The sequence below is a fragment of the Capricornis sumatraensis genome, chromosome 6, assembly GCF_032405125.1.
Source record: "Capricornis sumatraensis isolate serow.1 chromosome 6, serow.2, whole genome shotgun sequence".
Lineage (NCBI taxonomy): Eukaryota > Metazoa > Chordata > Mammalia > Artiodactyla > Bovidae > Capricornis > Capricornis sumatraensis.
In genome coordinates, this window is record NC_091074.1 from 38,311,589 (window position 1) to 38,336,581 (window position 24,993).

A 24,993-nucleotide genomic window follows, 5' to 3' on the forward strand; every position below is an offset into this window, starting at 1 on the left:
TAGGCTACAGTCCATGGGGTCGCAAAGAGTCGGACACGACTGAGCGACTTCACTTTTTTCACTTTTTACTTGCAGACACTAAAAAATACACTATATGTAGATAATAACCAAACAAGTAAAAATTATGATTGATGACTGCCAACTATAGTTTGAAAAAGATGAAAAGTATTTTAAAAGCTATCAGCCATCAAGGTCCGGTTCTTTGTAAAGAGTGGTCCTTTTTTCATCACATATTGATTGGATGTCTGCTGTATGCCAGACAGTGAGTAAGGCTAATATGGATCTTGACCCCATGAATGTTATACTCCAGCAGGAGACCTGAACAGTAACACAGAACTTTACCTGTGTTGTTACGGTTTCCAAGGGGAAGTCTAGAGTGAAAGCAGAGGACAACTAGCTAGGTGCTATTTTTGGGGTGGGAGGGGTGAGTGTGGGAAATTAAACCTTAAAGTATATTTTTAAAAAATGCATTTCTGCACAAATATTTATGCATATTTTCACTGTGACTAAAGCTAAAAGCTCTTACCTTTTTTAAATTCAGTTTTAAGTGATTGGGCAAGATGCAAAGTGATTCAGGCATGAAGTGGTTTGCTTAGGGTCAAAGCACAGGTATTGGTGGTTACTGAGTAGAACCCAGGAGTCTGACTCTCCAAACAGTTGTGAGAAAACATGTCCTGTTCCCTGAGAAGAAAGATTGCCAGCAAAATATTAGAAAGTCTTATGTCTGGTTTTAATCTAGATAAACAATACTGTATTAAGTTTGAGAGAAATACAAGAAATGATACAGGGCTTCCCAGGTGGCTCAGTAGTAAAGAATCCCCCTGCCAGAGCAGGAGACGCAGGAGAGGGGGATTCGATCCCTGGGTTGGGAAGATCCCCCGGAGGAAGAAATGGCAACCCAATACAGTATTCTTGTCTGGGAAATCCTACAGACAGAGGAGCCTGGCGGGCTAAAGTCCATGAGGTCGCAGAGTCAGACACGACTTAGCAACTCAACAATAACAACAACAAGAAATGATATAGCACGTTCGGGCCATATGTACCCAGAGTGTGCTATGTGTAGGACTTAGAATAGCGCATAAAGACCCCAGGAAAAAATAAAGCATATAATGAATTACTGTGCCAGGCAGAGTAACCAGTGCTGTTCAGGACACTGATGGTAAGAGTATTTGTTTTTTGCCCTGGTTTCCTTTTAAGAGAACATTTCAGACCAATAGGATCACAAATGTTGCATTTGGTTTATGTTGAAATTTTGCATTGATTTTTCAATTTGCCTCCACAGTTATGCTCTTGAGTCTGATGACATTCTGGTTTTCATTTTCAGATTCATATTTCACCAGCATTCTCTTTGCACTACATACCTTGCTATAAAATGCAGGTTTTGTGGTTTCCAAGGGGAAAAAAAAAGTATATTACATAGTATAGCTGAAATCCACAATGTTTCCCAGATGGGAAAGACAGAACATTCATCTCATCTTTTCCTCCTGGATCTGGTGGGGTTTTGGAAAGGGCTTCATTGTTGTCATGTGGCAGAGTGCATTGGCAAATTGTTTTCTAAAGTACGCAGTGGCGTGTTCTTCTAATATTATGAGATATGGGCAGCATTTATGAAAGATTATAAATCTTACAACTCTCCTCAGAAACTTAAAATACAGCTGGAAATGTTTTGCTTCCAACAAACATGCAATCTTCATAAAATTGGAAAAGAAATGTTTTGAATAAATAATGTTTTGGTTTATTTCTCTCTAGTGTGAGATCTATTTTTTTTAGTCAAAACCATGCCATAAAACTCCTCCTTCTTCTACACTAACACCCTTGCCTCTGTATTTATATTTTGCTGGTGCATCTTTTTTTTTTTTTTTTTTTTCAGTTTTAAAGTATGCCAGATTGCTTTTCCTTGTTTTTAAAGATAGAAAACTGGATTTCTCCCAGGGACTCTTTCCCTAACTAGGATGGTTTAAAACCGAAACAAGGATTGAGTCAGTTAATTAATTTAAATGAGATTACAAATCAAAAACATATTACACAATCTTGATTTAATTACCGCATTTTATTTACTTAATTGAAAACACACTGTAGAAAGTTAGCAGTCTTGACAATGACCAGTATAGTATCTTTACATTCTATAAACTAAAGTCTTTGCAATCAAGAAGTTTAGATGATCCTGGTTGTGACCTTTGGTTCACTCAATCCCTGGATCAGTAGAGAGTCACTGAACTTAATCTTAGGCCAGAAAGGTCAGATACAATTATCCCTGCTTTCATTTGGGAGAGTTTGGTGCTAGTTAATGAAGCAGTGCAAACCTCTGGTCTGACATGTTGGCAGGTTTCATACTTCTTGGGCAGGGTTGTCCCACTGCATTGGTGAAGAGTCTCCTGGCATGAATAGATACCCTCTCAAATGGGGAGGTGATTTTTCCCCCCTTGAATTTCAGTGCCCTATATTTCCTGGCTAATCACTTGTGAACAAATTTTGGTCTTGAGCTCAAACAGATCCTCTAATCCTCCTGTTAAGCAGAAAGAGAAAGTAGCTCTTTAAAAGAAAGTTTAATAATAGAACTAGCGGAACGTGTAGGATAAGAAATAGACAGGATAGTACCTATCTACTCTCTCGTTGTATATTTTTCTTTGGTTAAATAAGTTACTTTATCTGTAAGGAGCCTCAGGATAACAATTTTTTTTTAAATAGCAACCTTTTTAAAATCTCTGTGTTTTGCTATGTTGAAGATACATTTTAAAATCCATGTTAACCAATACAAAATGAGATCTGAAGGTATGGGTCTTCAGATGGAAAATAATATAGATTAAAATGCATGATTGAAAATATGTAAAAAGCCTTGTATTCCAAGTATTATTTTGAATCTGCCAAAAGTATTGGGAGAGATTTAATTTCTCTGCCTGCTCAGTACTGAGTTTAGAGGAATGGATACAGACAGCAAAAATATGTCGATGGCTCCATTAACAAAGTGACAGAGTTAACGACCACTTCCCGTGGATGGCTGGTTACCCGAGTTTTGCAGGGAACTTGATGCCGTATCGTGGAATGTCCTATTGAGAATGGACAGACTGAAGCACAGAGGGAGAGTGTGAGTGTTTTGCCACATGTTTCCATGCTTATGAGAGATAAGGAAGCACTTAGTTTTCCCAGGTTCTTTATGGTATTCTAATAACCATTTAAGAGCAGAAGAAGGAAATATTGCCAAACTCTAGTTTTGTGCCATCCCAGTTGATGAAAGAGCCCTCCATGAAAACTGAAGCTATATAGATTTTTCACTGTGCTGCTGAAAAAAATACAGCAAAATATGTTCTTAGAATTTTGATTACACAAGCTAACAACAAATGCCAGGGAAATTAGTGCTCATAGAAAGTAAACTCCCGAGAAGGAGGCAGGACAGTTTACACAGGAATAGGGAGGTGTGTAGGAGAAGCAAAGTTTTCTCCTCTCTCCTTGTAAAAGATGGACGGTTTTTGTTTTACTTTGTGTTTTCTTGTTATAAAGTGCATGGATTTGTATCCCTCCCTTCAGGTTTTTGTTTGTTTCTTACACTGGCTTTTCTCTTTCTTAAGCTCTTCCTGGCATACTATATATGTAATTTACAAAAATGTTCTATTTTAGTATGTTGGTAGTTAATAATGTTTTGGAGAAAAAGAAGGGGACTATTCTAAGCCTTTAGAAAACTCTTGTGGTATTCTTTAGTTGACAATGGGCTGTTTCTTTACCTGCTTAAAGCAGAGGAATATGACAAAGGGGCCCTTTATCACATGATGACTAATTTTAGTTCTAGCAGGAGGCTATCTGTAGGTTAACAGGTTACAGTGTGGATTTCATTTACTCTTCTGATATCCCTTGATATAAAAGCTATATTGTTAGACAGTCACAGAATTTCAGAGCCAGAAGGGACCTGACAGGGTACCTTGTTCAACTGCTTCTTTGCACCAGAATAATTATATATAAAATTAATGCCTCTCAAATGTGGTTTTCTGTTGATACTCAAGTCATGGTGTCAGAGAGTAAAATGAATTCCTAAAACAAGCGTCACCTTGGGTTAGAAAGACAGCCTGTATAGAAAGATCATCAAAAGCTTCTTGGCTTCCTTCTTGCTTCCTGGAACCCCCCACAAACATCTCCTCCTTTTTGTAGGAGAAAGCCAAATATGAATTTCTGTCTCAAAATACTTCCTCTTATCTACTCCCTCCCATTTCCAAATATTTCTTCAAAAATTAAAGGGAGAACTAAGACTTACAATAGGCTGGGAGACCCACCCTGGGAATTGTGTCTCTCTCCCCTTTTCTTGTTACAAAAGGTTTGCCTGCTTGATTCTTCTCTTTTTTTATTGTGAATAATTTCTAAAGACATTATTTATTCTAAATTGAAGTTTAACTGATTTACAACTTTTCAGGTATACAGCAAAGTGATTCAGTTATACATATACATATTCTTCCTGAGATTCTTTTCCATTGTAGATTATTATAATACATTGAATATAGTTCTCTGTGCTATATAGTAGGTCCTTGTTGGTTATGTATTTAATATATAGAAATGTGTATTTGTTAATTCCAACTCCTAATTTATCTCTCCCCTACTCTTTCTCCCTTTGGTAATCATAAGTTTGTTTTCTGTGTCTGTGAGTCTATTTCTGTTTTATAAATAATTTCATTTTCAGCATTTATTTTTAGATGTTTCTGCATTGAGGAAGCAGGCCTAGTTTTTCTTTTATTCTAGTCTTTCTTCTTTGTGCACCTCTGTAGTTTATAGACAAATTGTTTTCTGTTCATTTGACAAACACATCTGTGAGACAGTATAGCAAAGATTAGGGCCATGAAGCTAAGCAGGCAGTAGCCCTGCCTTCATATAGTTCAGAATCTGAAAGGAATGACCTCAGCATGGAGGAATTTAGGGGGGAAAAAGACAGACAGCATGTGCAAAGACTCAGGGGCATCAAATGGAGGTGTGGCACACGTGGAACTGAAAGGCTAATGTGTGACCCAGGTGTCAGTAGGGGCCAGATCAAAGTGCCTTGAATGGCATCCTAAAGTTTTTGAAGTTTTTTTCTCTTATGTATTGCGAATACATGTACGAATTTTAGCAGGGAAGAAGCTTAAGCAGTTTTAGGTTTTAAAGAGATTACCTTGGTAGTAAAGAGGAATATGTATTAGGAAGATGTGAGATCTGTTCATTTTTCAAGACCCTGTTCCTGAGGTCACCTCCCTCTGATATATTTTAAAACATGTCCTTACCTATCTGTCATCAGTTCAGTTCAGTCGCTCAGTCGTGTCCGACTCTTTGTGACCCCATGAGTTGCAGCACTCCAGGCCTCCTTGTCCATCACCAACTCCTGGAGTTCACTCAGACTCACGTCCATTGTGTCAATGATGCCATCCAGCCATCTCATCCTCTGTCGTCTCCTTCTCCTCCTGCACCCAATCCCTCCCAGCATCTTAGTCTTTTCCAATGAGTCAACTCTTCGCATGAGGTGGCCAAAGTACTGGAGTTTCAGCTTTAGCATCATTCCTTCCAAAGAAATCCCAGGGTTGATCTCCTTCAGAATGGACTGGTTGGATCTCCTTGCAGTCCAAGGGACTCTCAAGAGTCTTCTTCAACACTACAGTTCAAACGCATCAATTCTTCGGCGCTCAGCCTTCTTCACAGTCCAATTCTCACATCCATACGTGACCACAGGAAAAACCATAACCTTGACTAGATGGACCTTAGTTGGCAAAGTAATGTCTCTGCTTTTGAATATGCTATCTAGGTTGGTCATAACTTTCCTTCCAAGGAGTAAGCATCTTTTAATTTCATGGCTGCAAATAGGAAGAACCAATTATTTCCTCTTGATATATACTCACTTATAGCTCCTATCCTGGAGAACATGGCAACCCACTCTAGTGTTCTTGCCTGGAAAATCCCCATGGACAGACGAGCCTGGCGGGCTACAAAGAGTCAGACACGACTGAGCAGCTGAGCACAGCACAGCACATAGCTCTTTATCATAGTGTGCATTTAAAAAAAAATTGTGCATTTCTGTCTTAGCAACCTCTGAACTTCTAGAATGTGTAGAGTGTATAATCTTCTTTTTGAAACAATATTTTAAGGGTCAATAATGAAAATTAAATGGAAATTTAATACATATTATGGAGAACTCATTATGTTCCAAACATTAGTAACTGGAATACAGAAGGTACTCCATAAACCTTATTGATTCTCATTTAATTGATGCTTACGTGAATGACCTTCAAAAATATCTTTCACAGTTGAGATGATCCAAGCACATCAGATAACTGAGTTCATCCCATTCCATCTCTGCCCACTGCCCGCCTACCCCAAGAAAGTTAGTACTCAGTAACAAACATTTAACAGGTTATTATTTATTTATCTTGTATATTTAACAAACATTTTATTGGACTTCCACCAGATTATCAGTAGAACAGTAGAATTTCCTTTGTTTAGCAATGAGAATCCCAGCTAAATATATTTAGAGCTGGCTGCTTTCTAAAGCATCAGTTAGTGTATGGACATCAGTGAGAGTAATAATTATTTACAATTTCAGTTAGAAAAAATGTGTAGGAATTTTAAGGATTTTTAAATTTCTGAAGAAGGTTGTGAATATATTGGTAAATGATGGGAGGAGGGAGATTAGGAGAATGTAAAGTTCCCAGAAATCTTTAATTGAGTGAAATGTCATTTGGCTTTGCTTGATTGTGAGATTGCTTCATAACCACTCAAGAGGCAGGGTGTCTTAATGGGTGGCCCATGTAGAGAACTCATGTTTTAATAGTTGCCATGTAACTTTGGACAAGTCATTTGGATCACTTAAGTATCCCAGGATTTGCCACAAAATTGAGTCATTAGAGAAACTTGGTTACTTCTTAGGTGAGGCTTAAATAGTAGAAGAACATGAAAGATTGGCTGCTTTTTAAAAAGGAGTGGATACAAGGATTGAAGGAAAGTTAGTAAGTGTCATGTGTAGATGAGAGTTTCTAAGTCCTGAAATCTTTAATTTGGGGGAAGAGAAATTGATTGTTTAAAAAGCACTAATTTAGAAATGGCTTCATTAACTGTTCTTTTTCCTAGAAGAAATACATTGTGTTTAATTCACACTTTTAAGACACAAAGATTGAGTAGTAGGAGTTTTATATGTAATACAAAATATATTTCAGTCCTACATTCTGTCAAGTCAGAAAGAGACAAAGAAGTGTGAAAGATAAAGATTGAGATCAAGGAAGAGAAAGCAAAATGTGAAAGGAATGATGGGACTGGTTTGGGTCTGCTGCCTTCAAGAGCCATTTCCCTCTCTTTTTCTTCATGGCATCAGTATCTCAAGACTCAGGGTGCTGGTCAGTTCACAGTTCTCATTCTGACCGCCCTCCTTCTTCAAAGACTTCGGTCTTCCAGAAGGTAATTTTCACTCCTGACTTTTGAGCGCGACAGCTCCCTGAGAGCCTCAAAATGGCAGCAGTGCCTTCCTCCCTTCTGGGGAGAGTGGGACCAAGGTATTTACAGAGGAATTCAAGAGGCACACACTTGCCCATCTTCAGTTAATTCAACACAGACAATTTTAGATGCTTACACTGGGATGGACAGATTTAGTCATATCCCTTTTCTCCCTTTCTTCCTGAAAGTCCATTAAAAAATATTAGTCATTTTTTGAATGTGTCCTTTTTATGTTTAATAATATCTTTTACATAATTAATTGTGTAAGAGGTGTCTGACCAGTACTTAATGCTTATATAATAAAATCTTAGCAGTGATTCTGTAAATTAGGTAGTATTAGAGTTAAAGATGAAGACCCTATGAGTTAAGTAATAAGATCACACTGCTACTGAGGGACAGAGCTGGGATTCACTATAATACGTGATGCGTGGGTACACACACATTTGCACATACAACTTGAACAAATGTTGGAAGCAGTTAAAGAAAACCTTTGGGTATAGAGTAATTTGACCTAGGTGGTGGATTGGAAGGGTTTTAGATGTGGTCTGAGTAATGCTTTCTCTGAAGTTAACCACAATAACAGTTCATTTTTGGTTTCTCTGCCAACTGCAACTCCCTGGTTACTTCCTTTTCCAGCAGTTGGAATTAAGTGACCACCGATATGAGGTGACATAAGAGTTAAGAATAGATTAGAGTTAGAATTTACTGTTGGAGAAATAAGTGTTCTCCTGCTCACTCCTTGAGGGGGCCTCTTCTGTGTTTTGGGGATCCCACTTATGCTATTTTACTTCATGAGAAGGCACAGACATTGGAATATGAGGGAAAAATCTGTCATTGTGTGTCAGTAAATTCCAGGTTATTTTAGAAAGTGGCATTGTTAAAAGCAAGTATACGATTCAAATTTAGGGTCTACTTCAGCTTTCCCTCAAATGTTTGTGGTTTTTTTAAGAAATTTCTTTTTTTTTTTTTTTTTCAGTTGAAGAAGCTGTTGTCTGCAGTTGTTGCAAATGGGGGCAAAGGGTAATATACAGCCGAAAGAAATAGAGTTTTCCAAAGGGCTGTTATGGTAACAGGGTGTGTCATTGTTTTAATGGAATACTTGCTTAGGAATGGAAGAGACCTTAATTCCTTATTGGTCCAAACTTCAGCAACAAGATGGTGGGAAAGAATTTTGTGCTCTGTTTTGAAACTGGTTTAACTAAACCGGCTGAGGCTCACCTGGAGTATACAGCTCCTGTGCCCTACAGATGGACAGCCTTAATCTACCCCCCACTGTGTTGTCACGAAGATGGCATTAACCTCCTTGAGGGATGAATACCTAGACTTTCATAAATGTGAAGAGTCCACTTTATGAAGTAGACGTCCATGAAGGTGAAGTAGCTTTATTAAACATGAAACATGGGGAGTCCCTGGTCAGTGGGTTCACCGTGTAAGTAGAAACTTCTCAAAATGTTAGAGTCACTTGAGAAATTAAGCTGGAACGTAGTATCAGTTCTGAGGGACATTTGTCGGAGCACCTCGAGGCAGAAATAGCTGAGGCTATAGCAAAATCATGTAATTTATCTTTTTTTTTTTTCTTTTTAAATGTAGCTATCATACTCCATGCCTGGAAAGTAGCCAATATTGTGCCATCTTTTATGGGCAGAAAGAAAGAGAAAGATTGATCTCCTAAGTTAGAAGTCACTGAGTCTTGCCTTAAAACGAGAAAAACTAATAGAATTCGTGGGAGATGAGACAAACCTTTTGAAGAGAATCTTATTCTTTTTGATTGTCTGGAGATGACTCTAGCCAGAACTCAGACTGCAGGAGTAGTCCTTAACTGGTTTCGTTTCCATTTGGAAAAATTAGAAATAAATTGGAAGATAATGTGGGAATCATTAAATATATTTACGAAGATTTTATAAAAAGTGTTCTAGGGCCAAACAGAAGAAAAAAAAAAGGAGGGAGAAGAACAAGAAAAAAGGCAAGGATATGGGAAGAAGGGGAACAGTTCTGATTTTAGCATTAAATCTAGTTAGTAGGCGTGAGGCAAAGAGCAGAAATAAATAACCAAGTTTTATACGAAAGGAAGTCAAAAGAATGTCCTTGCATTTAATAGTAGAAGCAGCAATTGCAGTATGTTAATAACTTCAATGGAAGAGCCGAGTAGCCCTGCTGAAAAACACCAGCATAAGATGTTTCTGCTTAAATAAGACTGGATCCCTGTCTTAGGTGTAATGGCTAGGTTTGGGGAAAGAGACTTTTGTCTGTGGCCACCTGTCACATTTGTTGAAATTCACTATCAAGTTCAAAATTGCCTTTCCTAGGCAAGCAAAGAAAGCTTGCTGAATCTGAGCCATCCAGCCCAGTGCATTCACAGCCGTGAACAGCACATTGAGGAAGACACAAAAGAAGTAGACAGAATCTCTGCCTCTGCTTAGGAGCATGCAATTTAGTTGGGGAGACAAAACTAAATGCTAGAACCAATAAAAGAAGATTACAAAGCAACTTACAAGTAAGTGTATAATAATATGGCACAAATGACACAGATAAATGCAGAGGGGACATAGAGGAAAGAGGAGTGAGCCAAACACAACAGTGTCAGATTAGTTAGGAAGGCATGTTTCCTAACAGTACTGTAGCTTCTATGTTCCTTTCTGTATCATTGATGAGGAATAACGTGGGATAGGAAATTCAGATGTTCCGCATTGATCTCTTTCTCCTTATCTGCCGAGTCTGTCTGTCTATCACAGATGGAAATTAAATTGATCCAACAATTTACTCTCCACAAAGCCATGTTGGTTTCTACCTAGTAATTTATGCTTTTCTTGGTGTTTGCGAATCGATCGCTATTATGGGATGCAGTCAAATCTGGGCCTGGGTCCAGTAGGTTGGGGGGTTATTGGAGTGGATATGTATGTATGCCCGTGAAATCCTGGAAAAATGGACTCTAGTTTCTGTGTATTTTTACTCATTGGGTAAAAACACTTTCAGGTTTTTTAAAAAAGCATGTTTAACTGCACTCAAATTGCATTTTTAGGGAATATGTCTTATTTGTTTCATATTGCTCCTGACAGGCCCAGCCTTCAAATCCCCTTCAGTGGCATTGTCGCCAGACCTTTTGTTTTAAAAAAGCCTTTCCTTACCCCATGAATATTATAGAGCTCTACATTTTTTTTCCTCTCGACAAAGAAATATATATATGTATACGTATCTACAGATTTTCATGTAGTTTAATAAATAAAATATTGCTGCTGAAAGGCCAAGGAAAGTATACTTTATTTAAACACTTGACTTCATTGTTCTACCTTAAAAAAATTTTTTAAGTCCTTCTGAGGATTGTGAAATTCTTTCAAAACAAATTAAAAAGAAAACATTTTCTGTGATTTCTTTACAGATTCTGGACAATCAGGAAGTCCAAGCCACAATGATCCTGCCAAGAATCCTCCAGGTAAATATGTGTTCCAGGACGTTTGCAATCTGACATTGTTGGAGAACAAAGGTACCACTGTATAGATAAACACCCCTTAATTGGTCAGCTGCCTATTTTGTTCTGGAGGGCAGGTATGATCAGGACAAGATGTGATTCTATTCAGACCCTTCACAGTGGCAAATACCTCCACATTGGCGTCATCAGTATGTACCTAATCACTAATGTTTTACTTTTTGTTGGTGTTTCTTTGAAAATGAATATGCATGTATTTTATAGTTAGTTGTGTATCCTTCAGGTGCTAAAAGTCACTGCTGTTTGAAAAGCCAAACAGTTTTCTTTCTTTTAAAGTGCACAAGAAAAAGTAAAAATTTTCATACTCTTATTATAATTTATCAAATCTCATTACTTTAAAAGGTGGGGTCTGGTGGTAGATGATTATGTCTTCATGAGGGATTTTTGCAAATAAGTTTTTATTCCATAAGGTTCTTAATAGAATTCCCAGAATCAGGAAATAATGAAAATCAGGCTTTTCCTTTCATGTAATGTATGCCCAATACTTTCTTGGTTTTCAGAAGTTGTTTCAGCTCTAAAACTGGCTTTTATAAGAAATCATACTGTCTTTATGATTTTGTTTTTCCTAAGTTTGAAGACATAGAATTTTGATGTTGATTTAAGAGTAGTATCTTTTCTGATGAAGTAAAAACTAGTGCAAAGAAGAATTTCTAAAATTTTAATCTTATAAGATTTTTAATTGTACCTCTGACTTTAGTAAAAGAATGCTCTAAGAATAATGTAATGAAAACAAAAGCAAAAAAAAAAATCAAATCAATCACATATACCCTCCACGTCCCAAAAGGATCTCGTGTCTTTTCATTGAAAATAAACCCCAGATTTATAAAAGGTAATGATAAAAGTTTCCACAGGTCGAGCCAGTTTTAGGTCCGTAATTGCTTGATCTTTCTATAATAATACTTTGCTAATGTGAAGTTGAAATACCTGAAAAATCCTCAAAACTACAAGAAAACATGTCAGAACAGTCTTGCTTTAAAATGATATTAGAAAGATATAGCAAGTAAATACATAAGTAAAGATGCAAAGTCAATACATTTTTTCTTCCTGAAAGACTGAAGGCAGGATTCTTCCTTGCCTATATTTTGTTCTTTATTTTTATCTTAGGAAAAATTTTTTCACCAACATTATTAACTTCTTCTATATTGTACAGGATCATATTATATGACAAAAGTAGGATATTTTTCAAAGATTAAAAATCTCTAGTTATAGATTAAAATGTATACTAAATTTATTTTTCTTTACTTTCATCAGAATCACTTAATATGACTACAAATTGCTAATGAAACATTCAAAAACTGAAAGGATCTAAATGTAATTTCCAGTTAAATTGATTGTTTTATTTTCTGTGTGGATGAAACCACAAAGGTGAATTATTTAGAATATACTAAACTTTGTCACAAATTTTCTAAAGTTGAGAAAACTTATCAGCTTGCAGTGTCTTCAACTTTATTAAAATTTCTTCTTTTTAGTTGACTAACATTACCTCTGTGTAGCATGATAACCAAAAGTGAATTGTATCCAAACATTTTTTAAAACCGTCGTTACTCATTTTACAAAGAACGGGGAAGGAGGGAAACCTTTACTAGAAAAAGAGTTGATAAGTATTGTAAGTCAGACTAAACAAAGGATATGTTCTTTGCATTTGAATGACAGCTTCGTTTGAAATTAATAAAGCTGTTATTGTTTGAAATGCATTTCTGAACATGTACAGAAAGAATCATGCTCGCTTAAAAATGTTCTGTGCTTGAGCTGAATGAATAATCTCAGAATAGTTATGCAATGACAGAATTAGATTTTTCAGTATTTGTTGAGAAGCTTGCTTAAATTTTTCCTTTACTACATTCAATGTAACAGTTATTAATGTATCTGTTTCCATATAATATGACAGAAACAATCAATCAAGATGAAATATCTCTATTTTTTTTTCCTATTAAATTTTCCTTAGAAATCAACCTTTTGAGAACTATGTCTTAAGACTGGAATGTTGTAGGTAAATGCATACTATGATTAGTTGAATTCTGTGTACATGTAAATTGTACATTGGTTACCAGTTTTTTCAGAGATAGAATATAATAAAATGTATAAAATATCAAAATTAAGTGGAATAAAATTAGAATTTTCTTTGATGATTCAGAAGCATTCCGTCATTTTAACTTGCTTTGTGTATCATTATATTTTGGTCTAATAGTAGAGATTATGAAGGAATTCTGTTTGATAAAAGCAAGAGTTTGTTCTGTAATACCTTGAAATAAATCAAGCCATTAGGAATATTAAATAGTTTCTAATTGGAAATGTGAAAAAATCATAACTTATTAAGATTATTGTTTTGCAATCAATAGGGATAAATTATACTTATTATTATAAGCTCTTTTCATAAATATAAGCCTGTTTGGTATTTTTAGAGCATAATTTATCTCTAGGAGCCTCTGTTCAGCTGCTTTCTGGCGTTGGCTGAAGTGTGAAATCTCCAAAGTTCACATTTAGTATAAGAAGAAGGGTCCATATCTTTATGGACGAATTCAATTTACTACCATATGCAATGAAACAGTCAGATGACTTTGCTGTTTGTATTGTTGTAACAAAGAGAAAGTAACCTTTTGAAAAAGATTGCCTTGAGTGGGAGCACTGTCTTGTCACTGCTAGTTTTCCACTGGGAGTGAGCAACCTCTGGACATTGCCACCTTCTTCTTCTGTGTTTATTGCATAACAACTTGGGAAGAGACAAAAATTCAAGATCTTTTCAAGGCAACGCCTCTTTGAAATCTGTTTTCCTCTGTTGACATGAAGGTGGAAATCACATCCAATCCTCCTATAAGTACAGGTGCATGAGTCTCCCACAAATGGGGCATCCCTCTGGCTTGGATTTTCTCCAGCATCAGACATGACTGTCTGACATGGAGACACTTCCTTGCTGATTCAGAAGAACTTGTGAAACGTGACCTTGAAGCTCTTTATACTGTAGTATGGAGTCTACAGATAGGCTTTTAGTTTTTAAAACTAAAACTAGTGTTTAGTGTTGCCTTCTTGAGATTCGTAAGCAAACTAGTCACAGGTATTTGAACAAAAGCTATACATTTTGGGGAAGGAAGAATATTTGTTACTCACTATTTTTAAATGCATTTAAATAGTTTTTTATTGAGAAAAAATAGAGATGTTTTATCTTGATTGTTTCTGTTTCTTTTAAAATAATAATATTTTTTATTATTTAAAAGTACAAATAATATGTTATTTAATGTTATTTATGTCAAATAATTTGTCACCTTATATCCTTTCTGGATAAAAATGGAACTAAAGAAATACTCAAATAAGTTAAATAGTCTTAGTAGTATTTCCTTATACTATTAATATTTTGTGATTTAATGTTTTGTCTTTATCCTTTGTTATGTAGTGGAGATGGGCACCATAATCTTTTCTGGGATAAGGTGCCCCAAAAGTCTGACTTTGTCCAAGGACATGACAGTATTATTTTGGTTAAGAAATGGTAGACTACTTCATTTTTTGTATGATTCACATTTTTCTTATTTATTTTGGGGTCAAAGGTTATATGTTTATATCTAGATGCTTCTTTTTGAACAGTAAATTAATCTCTTCTAAGCAGTAGAACTGCAAGAGTCCTGTCTCAACTATAGGAAACAACTGTTGTGGACCAAAAGAGAATAAACCATTAAGTAAGGAACTTAGACACAGACCTAACTTTATTTTGAATGATTAAAACCCCCACTTTCACTTTGAGAAGGTGTGTGATTGGATTATATTCTTTTGAAATGAACTTTGATGGGCTATATTATTTTGTGTCTCTATATTCCCTGGGCTATGAACTTTTAGAGTTCCCAATCTCAGTCTCTTGCCCAGTCCTGGGGAGTTGCTTTCCAAGAAAAACAAGACAGTCTCAAAGTTGGATTTTGCCCCTCAGTCAGCTAGAAGTGGATGCCTCATTTTGGAGTTCAGGAAGAATGTAGGTTTGTGGGGAGTTGTCTCTTGGAAATATAACAAGGAAACATTGAATCCTAGGACACTTTTTGCAAATTCTATACTGAGAGCTTATGAAGCATTCTAAGTATCACTAACCAGAGCTTTCTTACCTAGAATGATATGGACTTATCCTGCTTTTTTTTTTTTGCAAAATTTGTCAGATGCTTGTATTGTTTTCTGAGGTGCTTTTGCATGTAGTTTGGCAAAATCTCTGGAAACTATTAAGATCATATATTGGGTAAATGTCAAATAGTTTGTCATTTTATATCCTTTCTGGAATAAAAATGAAACTAAATAAATAATTGAATAAGTTAAATAAAGTGTATCTATTAATTAGCAATGTGCTTATCTTGCATTTAAGACATTATTTTATGTTTGTATAAATTCTATATTTGAGAGATCATACAGTATTTGCCTTTCTCTAACATATTTCATTTTAGCATAATGCCCTCAAGTCCATCCATGTTGTCCCAAATGGCAGGATTTTGTTCTTTTTGTGGCTGAATAATATGCTATTCTATGTGTGTACCACATACATATCACAATTTCTTTATTCATTTACCCATCAATGGACACTTAGGTTGTTTTTGTATCTTGTCTATTGTAAATAACGCTGCAATGAACATGGGAGTGTGTGTTTTTTTAATTTGTGTTTTCATTTTCTCAGACGTAGAATCAGTGGATCATATCATAGTTCTGTTTTTAATTTTTTAAGTGACTTCCATTCTTTTTTCTTAGTGGCTGCCCCGATTTACATTCCCACCCTTTTCTCCATATCCTCTCCAACGCTTGTCTTCTCTTTTTGATAATAGCCCTTCTAACAAGTTCAAGGTGATATCTCATTGTGGTTTTGCTTTGCACTTCCCTGGTGACTAATGATATAGAGCATATTTTTATGTATCTGTGTATATCTCCTTTGGAAAACATCTATTGAGGATTTTTGCCCATTTTTAAGTCAGCTTTTTTGACTCTTTTGCTATTGAGTTGTATGATCTCTTTATATATTTTTGGTATTACACCCTTATCTGATATATTCTTTATCAATAGTTCTCCCCATTCAGTAGGTTGCTTTTCATTCTGTTGATGGTTTCCTTTGTTTTGCAGAGCTTTTTAGTTTGATGTCGTCCCATTTGTTTATTCTTCTTTTGTTGTTGTTGCTTTTGGTGTCAGATTTTAAAATCACTACCAGGGTCAACATCAAGGAGTTTACTTTGTTTATTCTAGAAGTCTTATGGTTTCAGGTTTTACATTCAGAACTTTAATCCATTGAGTTAGTTTTTGAGTACAATCAGATAGTTGTCTAGTTTCATTCTTTAGCATCTGGCTGTCCAAATTTTCCAGTCCCGTTTATTAAAGAGACTGTCCTTTACCCATTGTATATTCTTGGCTCCTCTGTTAAAAATTCAGTTCCATTCAGTTCAGTAGCTCAGTCATGTCTGACTCTTTGTGACTCCATGGACTGCAGCACGCCAGGCCTCTCTATCCATCACCAGCTCCCGGAGTTTACTCAAACTCATATCCATTGAGTCGGTGATGCCATCTAACCATATCATCCTCTTTCATCCCCTTCTCCCGCCTTCAATCTTTCCGAGCATTAGAGTCTTTTCAAATGAGTCAGTTCTTTGCATGAGGTGGCCAAAGTATTGTAGTTTGAGCTTCAGCATCAGTCCTTCCAATGAATATTCAAGACTCATTTCCTTTAGGATTGACTGGTTTGATCTCCTTTAGTCCAAAAGACTCTCAAGAATCTTTTCCAACACCACAGTTCAAAAGCATCAATTCTTCGGTGCTCAGCTTTCTTTATGGTCCAACTCTCACATCCATATGTGACTACTGGAGAAACCATACCTTTGACTAGATGGACGTTTGGTGGCAGAGTAATGTCTCTGCTTTTTAATATGCTGTCTAGGTTGGTCATAACTTTTCTTCCAAGAAGCAAACATCTTTTAATTTCATGGCTGCAGTGATTTTGGAAACCCCAAAATAAAATCTGTCACTGTTTCCATTGCTTCCCCATCTATTTGCTATGAAGTGATGGGACCGGATGCTTACTCCTTGGAAGGAAAGTTATGACCAACCTAGATAGCATATTCAAAAGAAGAGATATTACTTTGCCGACAAAGGTCCGTCTAGTCAAGGCTATGGTTTTTCCAGTGGTCATGTATGGATGTGAGAGTTGGACTGTGAAGAAAGCTGAGCACCGAAGAATTGATGCTTTTGAACTGTGGTGTTGGAGAAGACTCTTGAGAGCCCTTGGACAAGGAGACCTAACCAGTCCATTCTAAAGGAGATCAGTCCTGGGTGTTCATTGGAAGGACTGATGCTGAAGCTGAAACTCCAATACTTTGGCCATCTCATGTGAGAGTTGACTCATTGGAAAAGACCCTGATGATGGGAGGGATTGGGAGCAGGAGGAGAAGGGGAAGACAGAGGATGAGATGGCTGGATGGCTTCACCAACTCAATGGACATGAGTTTGACTAAACTCTGGGAGTAGGTGATGGACAGGGAGGCCTGGTGTACCGTGATTCATGGCATCGCAAGGAGTCAGACACAACTGAGCGACTGAACTGAACTGAACTGAACTGATGGGACCGGATGCCATGATCTTAGTTTTCTGAATGTTGAGCTTCAAGCCAAATTTTTCACTCTCTTTCACTTTCGCCAAGAGGCTTTTTAGTTCTTCTTCACTTTTTGCCATAAGGGTGGTGTCATCTGCATATCTGAGGTTATTGATATTTCTCCCAGCAGTCTTGATTCCAGCTTGTGCTTCATCCAGCCCAGCGTTTCTCATGATGTGCTCTACATAGAAGTTAAATAAGCAGGGTGACTATATACAGCCTTGACGTACTCCTTTTCCTATTTGGAACCAGTCTGTTGTTCCATATCCAGTTCTAACTGTTGCTTCCTGACCTGCTTACAGATTTCTCAGGTGTCAAGTCAGGTGGTCCAGCATTCCAATCTCTTTCAGAATTTTCCACAGTTTGTTGTGATCCACACAATCAAAGGCTTTGGCCTAGTCAATAAAGCAGAAGTAGACATTTTTCTGGAACTCTCTCGCATTTTTGATGATCCGTCGGATGCTGGCAATTTGAACTCTGGTTCCACTGCCTTTTCTAAATCCAGCTTGAACATCTGGATATTCACGGTTCTGGAATACACGGTTCATGTATTGCTGAAGCCTGGCTTGGAGAATTTTGAGCATTACTTTACTAGTGTGTGAGATGAGTGCAATTGTGCAGTAGTTTGAGCCTTCTTTGACATTGCCTTTCATTGGGATTGGAATGAAAGCTGACCTTTTCCAGTCCTGTGGCCACTGCTGAGGTTTCCAAATTTGCTGGCATATTGAGTGCAGCCCTTTCATAGCATCATCTTTCAGTATTTGAAATAGCTCCACTGGAATTCCATCTCCTCCACTAGCTTTGTTCATAGTGATGCTTTCTAAGGCCCTCTTGACTTCACATTCCAGGATGTGTGGCTCTAGGTGAGTGATCACACCATTGTGATTATCTTGGTCATGAAGATCTTCTGTGTATTTTTGCCACCTCATCTTAATATCTTCTGTTTCTGTTAGGTCTATACCATTTCTCTCCTTTATTGAGGCCATCTTTGCATGAAATGTTCCCTTGGTATCTCTAATTTTCTTGATGAGATCTCTAGTCTTTCCTATTCTGTTGTTTTCCTCTATTTCTTTGCATTGATCATTGAGGAAGGCTTTCTTATCTCTCCTTGCTATTCTTTGGAACTCTGCATTCAGATGGTTATAGCTTTCCTTTTCTCCTTTCCTTTTTGCCTCTCTTCTTTTCACAGCTGTTTGCAAGGCCTCCCTAGACAGCCATTTCGCTTTTCTGTGTTTCTTTTCCATGGGTATGGTCTTGATCCCTGTCTCCTGTACAGTGCCATGAACCTCTGTCCACATTTCTTCAGGCACTCTATCAGATCTAATTCCTTGAATCTATTTGTCACTTCTACTCTATAATCATAAGGGATTTGATTTAGGTCATATATGAATGGTCTAGTTGTTTTCCCTGCTTTCTTCCATTTCAGTCTGAATTTGTCAGTGAGGAGTTCATGATCTGAGCCACAATCAGTTCCTGGTCTTGTTTTTACTGACTGTGTAGAGCTTCTCCATCTTTACTGTAAAGAATATAATCAGTGTGATTTCGGTGTTGACCATCTCATGATGTCCATGTGTAGAGTCTTCTCTTGTGTTGTTGGAAGAGGGTGTGTGCTATGACCAGTGCATTCATTTGGCAAAACTCTATTAGCCTTTGACCCACTTCATCCTGCTTCATTGGAATACCCAAGGCCACATTTTCCTATTACTCCAGATATTTTTTGACTTCCTACTTTTGCATTCCAGTCCCCTATAGTGAAAAGGATATCTTTTTTGGGTGTTAGTTCTAAAAGGTCTTGTAAGTCTTCATAGAACTGTTCAACTTCAGCTTATATCAGCATTACTGGTTGGCGCAATGACTTGGATCACTGTGATATGGAATGGTTTGCCTTGGAAACGAACAGAGATCATTCTGTTGTTTTTGAGTTTGCATCCAACTACTGGATTTTGGACTCCTTTTGTTGACTGTGATGGCTACTCCATTTCTTCTAAGGGATTCCTGCCCGCAGTAGTAGATATAATGGTCATCTGAGTTAAATTCACCCAATCCAGTCCATTTTAGTTTGCTGATTCCTAGAGTGTCGACGCTCACTCTTGCCATCTCCTGTTTGACTGCTTCCAATTTGCCTTGATTCATGGACATAACATTCCAGGTTCCTATGCTGTATTGTTCTTGACAGCCTTGGGCTTTGCTTCCATCACCAGTCACATCCACAATTGTGTGTTTTTGTTGCTTTGGCTCCATCTCTTCATTCTTTCTGGAATTATTTCCAGTAGCATATTGGGTACCTAGCAAACTAGGGAATTCATCTTTCAGTGTCCTATCTTTTTGCCTTTTCATACTGTTAAAAATTGATTGATCGTATATGTTTAGGTTTATTTCTGGGCTCTCTATTCTGTTCCACTGATCTTACATCTGTGTTATGCCAATACCACACTCTTTTAATTATTATAGCTTTGTAATACAGTTTTAAATCAGGGTAAGATGCCTCTTGGTTTGTTCTTTGTTCTCTAGACTGCTTTGACTATTTGGGATTTCTTTTCTTCCACTGAAATTTTATATCTGCTTGTTCTATTTTTGTGAAAAATGCCATTGAAATTTTGCTAGGGATGGCATTGAATGTATGTGTTGTGGACATTTTAACTGCGTTAATTATTATAATCCCTGAGCACAGAGCATCTTGCCATTAATGTGTGTCTTCTTCAGTTTAATTAATGTTTTTAGTTTTCAGTATAGAGTTCTTTCAATTCTTCTGTTAAATCTATTCCTAGATATTTTATTCTTTTTGATGTATTTATAAATGTAATTGTTTTCTTATTTCTTAATTTATTTTTCTGGTCATTATTAATATATATAGAAATGCAACAATTTTTTGAGTATTAATTTTATGTTCTGTAACTTTACTGAATCCATTCATTAGTTCGTATAGTTTTCTGATTGGGTTTTAGGGTTTTCAGTATAAAATCTTATGCTATCTGTAAATAGTACCAGTTTTGCTTCTTCCTTTCCAATTTAGATGCCTTTTATTTCTTTTTTCTTCTTCTTTTTCTAATTGCTCTGGCAAGGACTTCCCATACTATGATGAATAAAACTGGAGCCAGTGGGGATCCTTGTCTAGTTCATCATCTTAGAGGAAAAAATTTCAGCTTTTCCACTGAGTGTGATATTAGCTGCAGGATTATCATATATGGCCTTTATTATGTTGAGGTACATTTTCTCTTTATGCACTTTGTTGATAATTTTTATCATGAATCGATGTTGAATTTTGTCATACTTTTTTTTGCATCTATAGAGATGACAGAATAATTTTTATCCTTCCTTTTGTGATGTAGTATATCACATTGACTGATTTGTGGTTATTGAATGATCCTTGTATCACCTGAATTAATCTGACTTGATCATGGTGTATAATTTTAATGTGATATTGAGTTTTTTTTCTAATATTTTGTTAAGGGTTTTTTTAATCTATGTACATTAGGGATATTGGTGTATAATTTTTTTTGTTGTAATGACATCTTCTACTTTTGTTACCATGGTATTACTAACCTCATGAGTTTGTACATACTTTTAATTTTTGGGTAGATTTGGAGAAGGATTGTATTGATTCTTTTTTGAAATCTTGGTAGGTTTACTGTATTCAGGTGGGAATAGCTGATCATGATAGATTTGGTTTTCTACAGATTCTATTCTGGTGTCTTGGTTGGGCACTGCCAAAGAAAGTCATTTGTGATTTGGGGTTGCGCTTGGAATCTACATCTGTAAAGTTTTCTACTGTTCATCTAGGTCTGCATGCACATGGCAGATGCTAGGTAGACCTTGTATCTTGTACCTCATCACCTGTACCTCAATGCTGGCTGTTTGTTCCAATGTAGTGTGGATTTGGAGAAGGAAATGGCAGCCCACTCCAGTGTTCTTGCCTGGAGAATCCCAGGGATGGGGGAGCCTGGTGGGCTGCCGTCTATGGGGTTGCACAGAGTCGGACATGACTGAAGCGACTTAGCAGCAGCAGCAGCAGCAGCAGCAGCAGCAGTGTGGATTTGCAGGAAGAGCAGGGCAGTTCTACCTGTCCTTATTTTCCAATCTAGATTCTTGTAGACATCTCCTGACAAAGGTACTTAATGATTGCTCTGTTGGAACTTTCTAAACAATAAAATACATATCCAAAAAAATTTCACTGAAGTGGTCTAGTCCTGAACTTTTATTTTTTGAGAGGTTTTGGATTACTGATTAAATATCCTTACTAGTAATTGGTCTGTTCAGGATTCTGTTTCATCATGATTCACTCTTGGTAGGTTGTATGTTTCTAGGAATTTATCCATTTCTTCTAAGTTGTTCATTCCATAGAGTATAATTGTTCATTGTAATCTCCTATGATACTTTGTATTTGTGTGGTATCAGTTGTAATATCTCTTCTTTCATTTCTGACTTTATTTATTTAAGGCATGTATCTTTTTTTTCTTGGTCGGTCTAGATAAAGGTTTGTCAATTTTGTTGATCTTTTAAAGAACTAGCTCTTAATTTCATTGGTATTTTCTATTGTCATTTTACCTTATATTCATTTATACCTGTTCTAGTCTTTATTTTTTTCCTCCTTCTATTAACTTTGGGCTTCATTTGTTGTTTTTTCTAGTTCCTTGAGGTATGTATTTAGGTTGTTTATTTTAGATTTTCCTTATTTCTTGAGTTAGATATTTGTCACACTAACTTTCCTCTTAGAATTGCTTTTGTTGCAGCCTGTAAAGTTTGGTGTGTCTCATTTGTCTCAAGGTATTTTTTCTTGTTTGATTTTTCCTTTGGTCCACAGTAGTAACTATTGACTATAATAATATGCTAGTTTTGCATTAAATTTTTTTTTTAAATCAAACAATTTTTGAGGTTCATCTCTCCCCTACTCAACTTTATTGATACTGAGATTGAAGTTGCCAAAGGGTTGTCATGAATCTAATGAAACCAACCAAATAATTATGAAGAAAACTAGCATCTGCAATTGTACTTATCATCTACAGGGATCTCTAGGGCCTATATTTGACTTCTCACAATGTTTTTGTCGAAATTTAGCATTTGGAACAAACATTACTCTCTTAATAGTTACAGAAATAAAGCCACATTTATCTTTGCTGTTTGCATATGATAGCAGAAATTTACCATAGATCCTAAATAACCTTAGGGCATGTTTTATTTTAGAATATCATTCATGTTTAAGATCAAAGAAAGGGAAATATTTACTCTGACTTTTTTTTTAATACACAATTTATTTATTTGTTTTATTCTTCATGGAAAGCATTTTATTTTACGTATTTATTTTTTATTTAAATTTTTATTTTTACTTTATTTTGCTTTACAATACTGTATTGGTTTTGGCATACATTGACATGAATCCACCACGGGTGTACATGAGCTCCCAAACATGAACCCTCCTCCCACCTCCCAACCCACATCATCCCTCCGGATCATCCCGATGCACCAGCCCCAAGTCTGACTTTTTAACAATAGTCCATTCATTCCTTAGTTTATAAGTTGATACCCACTCATTCTTGTATCCTCATTTATCATATCCACCAGAATCAAGTTGTTGTTGTTGTTGTTGTTTAATGGGGATGGGAAATGCACTATTTCATGATACATAGCTGCTGCTGCTAACTTATTTCAGTCGTGTCCGACTCTGTGCCACCCATAGACGGCAGCCCACCAGGCTCCCCTGTCCCTGCGAATCTCCAGGCAAGAATACTGGAGTGGGTTGCCATTTCCTTCTCCAATGCATGAAAGTGAAAAGTGACAGTGAATTCGCTCAGTCGTGTCTAACTCTTCAAGACCCCGTGGACTGCAGCCTACCAGGCTTTTCCATCCATGGGATTTGCTAGGGAAGAATCAGTTGAGTTCAGTTCAGTTGCTCAGTTGAGTCTGACTCTTTGTGACACCATGAATTGTAGCACACCAGGCCTCCCTGTCCATCACCAACTCCTGGAGTTTTAGTCAAACTCATGTCCATCGAGTCAGTGATGCCATCCAGCCATCTCATCCTCTGTCATCCCCTTCTCCTCCTGCCCCGAATCCCTCCCAGCATCAGGGTCTTTTCCAATGAGTCAACGCTCACATGAGGTGGCCAAAGTATTTGAGTTTCAGCTTTAGCATCATTCCTTCAAATGAACACCCTGGACTGATCTCCTTTAGAATGGACTGGTTAGACCTCCTTGCAGTCCAAGGGACTCTCAAGAGTCTTCTCCAACACCACAGTTCAAAAGCATCAATTCTTTGGCATTCAGCTTTCTTCACAGTCCAGCTCTCACATCCCTACATGACCATTGGAAAAACCATAGCCTTGACTAGATGGACTTTTGTTGGCAAAATAATGTCTCTGCTTTTGAATATGCTATCTAGGTTGGTCATAACTTTCCTTCCAAGGAGTAAGTTTATTTTAATTTCATGGCTGGAACTACCATCTGCAGTGATTTGGGAGCCCCCAGAATAAAGCCTGACACTGTTTCCACTGTTTCCCCATCTACTTCCCATGAAGTGATGGGACCATATGCCATGATCTTAGCTTTCTGAATGTTGAGCTTTAAGCCAACTTTTTCACTCTCCTCCTTCACTTTCATCACGAGGCTTTTTAGTTCCTTTTCACTTTCTGCCATAAGGGTGGTGTCATCTGCATATCTGAGGTTATTGATATTTCTCCCAGCAATCTTGATTTCAGCTGTGCTTCATCCAGCCCAGCATTTCTCATGATGTACTCTGCATAGAAGTTATGTAAGCAGGGTGACAATATGCAGCCTTGACGTACTCCTTTTCCTATTTGGAACCAGTCTGTTGTTCCATGTCCAGTTCTAACTGTTGCTTCCTGACCTGCATATAGGTTTCTCAAGAGGCAGTTCAGGTGGTCTGGTATTCCCGTCTCTTTCGGAATTTTCCACAGTTTGTTGTGACTATGCTTTGGCATAGTCAATAAAGCAGAAATAGATGTTTTTCTAGAACTCTTGCTTTTTTGATGATCCAGAAGATGTTGGCAATTTGATCTCTGGTTCCTCTGCCTTTTCTAAAACCAGCTTGAACATCTGGAAATTCACGGTGCATTTATTGCTGAAGCCTGGTTTGGAGAATTTTGAACATTACTTTACTAGCGTGTGAGATGAGTGCAATTGTGTGGTAGTTTGAGCCTTCTTTGACATTGCCTTTCTTAGGGATCAGAATGAAAACTGACCGTTTCCAGTCCTGTGGCCCCTGCTGAGTTTTCCAAATTTGCTGGCATATTGAGTGCAACACTTTCACAGCATCATCATTCAGTATTTGAAATAGCTCAACTGGAATTCCATCACCTCCACTAGCTTTGTTCCTAGTGGTGCTTTCTAAGGCCCACTTGACTCCACATTCCAAGATGTCTGGCTCTAGGTGAGTGATCACACCATTGTGATTATCTTGGTCATGGAGATCTTTTTTGTACAGTTCTGTGTATTCCTGCCACCTCATCTTAATATCTTCTGCTTCTGTTAGG

The 24,993-nt window shown here is 37.0% G+C and overlaps 1 protein-coding gene across 7 annotated transcripts in view; it reads left to right on the forward strand.

The window, feature by feature from the left end:
- Positions 1-24,993, forward strand: part of NFIB (nuclear factor I B) — a 484,350-nt gene that overhangs the window by 353,794 nt on the left and 105,563 nt on the right. For all 7 annotated transcript variants that reach the window (XM_068973907.1, XM_068973908.1, XM_068973912.1 and 4 more), the window contains exon 3: positions 10,808-10,861. In XM_068973907.1, the coding sequence (XP_068830008.1) occupies positions 10,808-10,861 (54 nt within the window). The remainder of the gene's footprint in view (positions 1-10,807; positions 10,862-24,993) is intronic.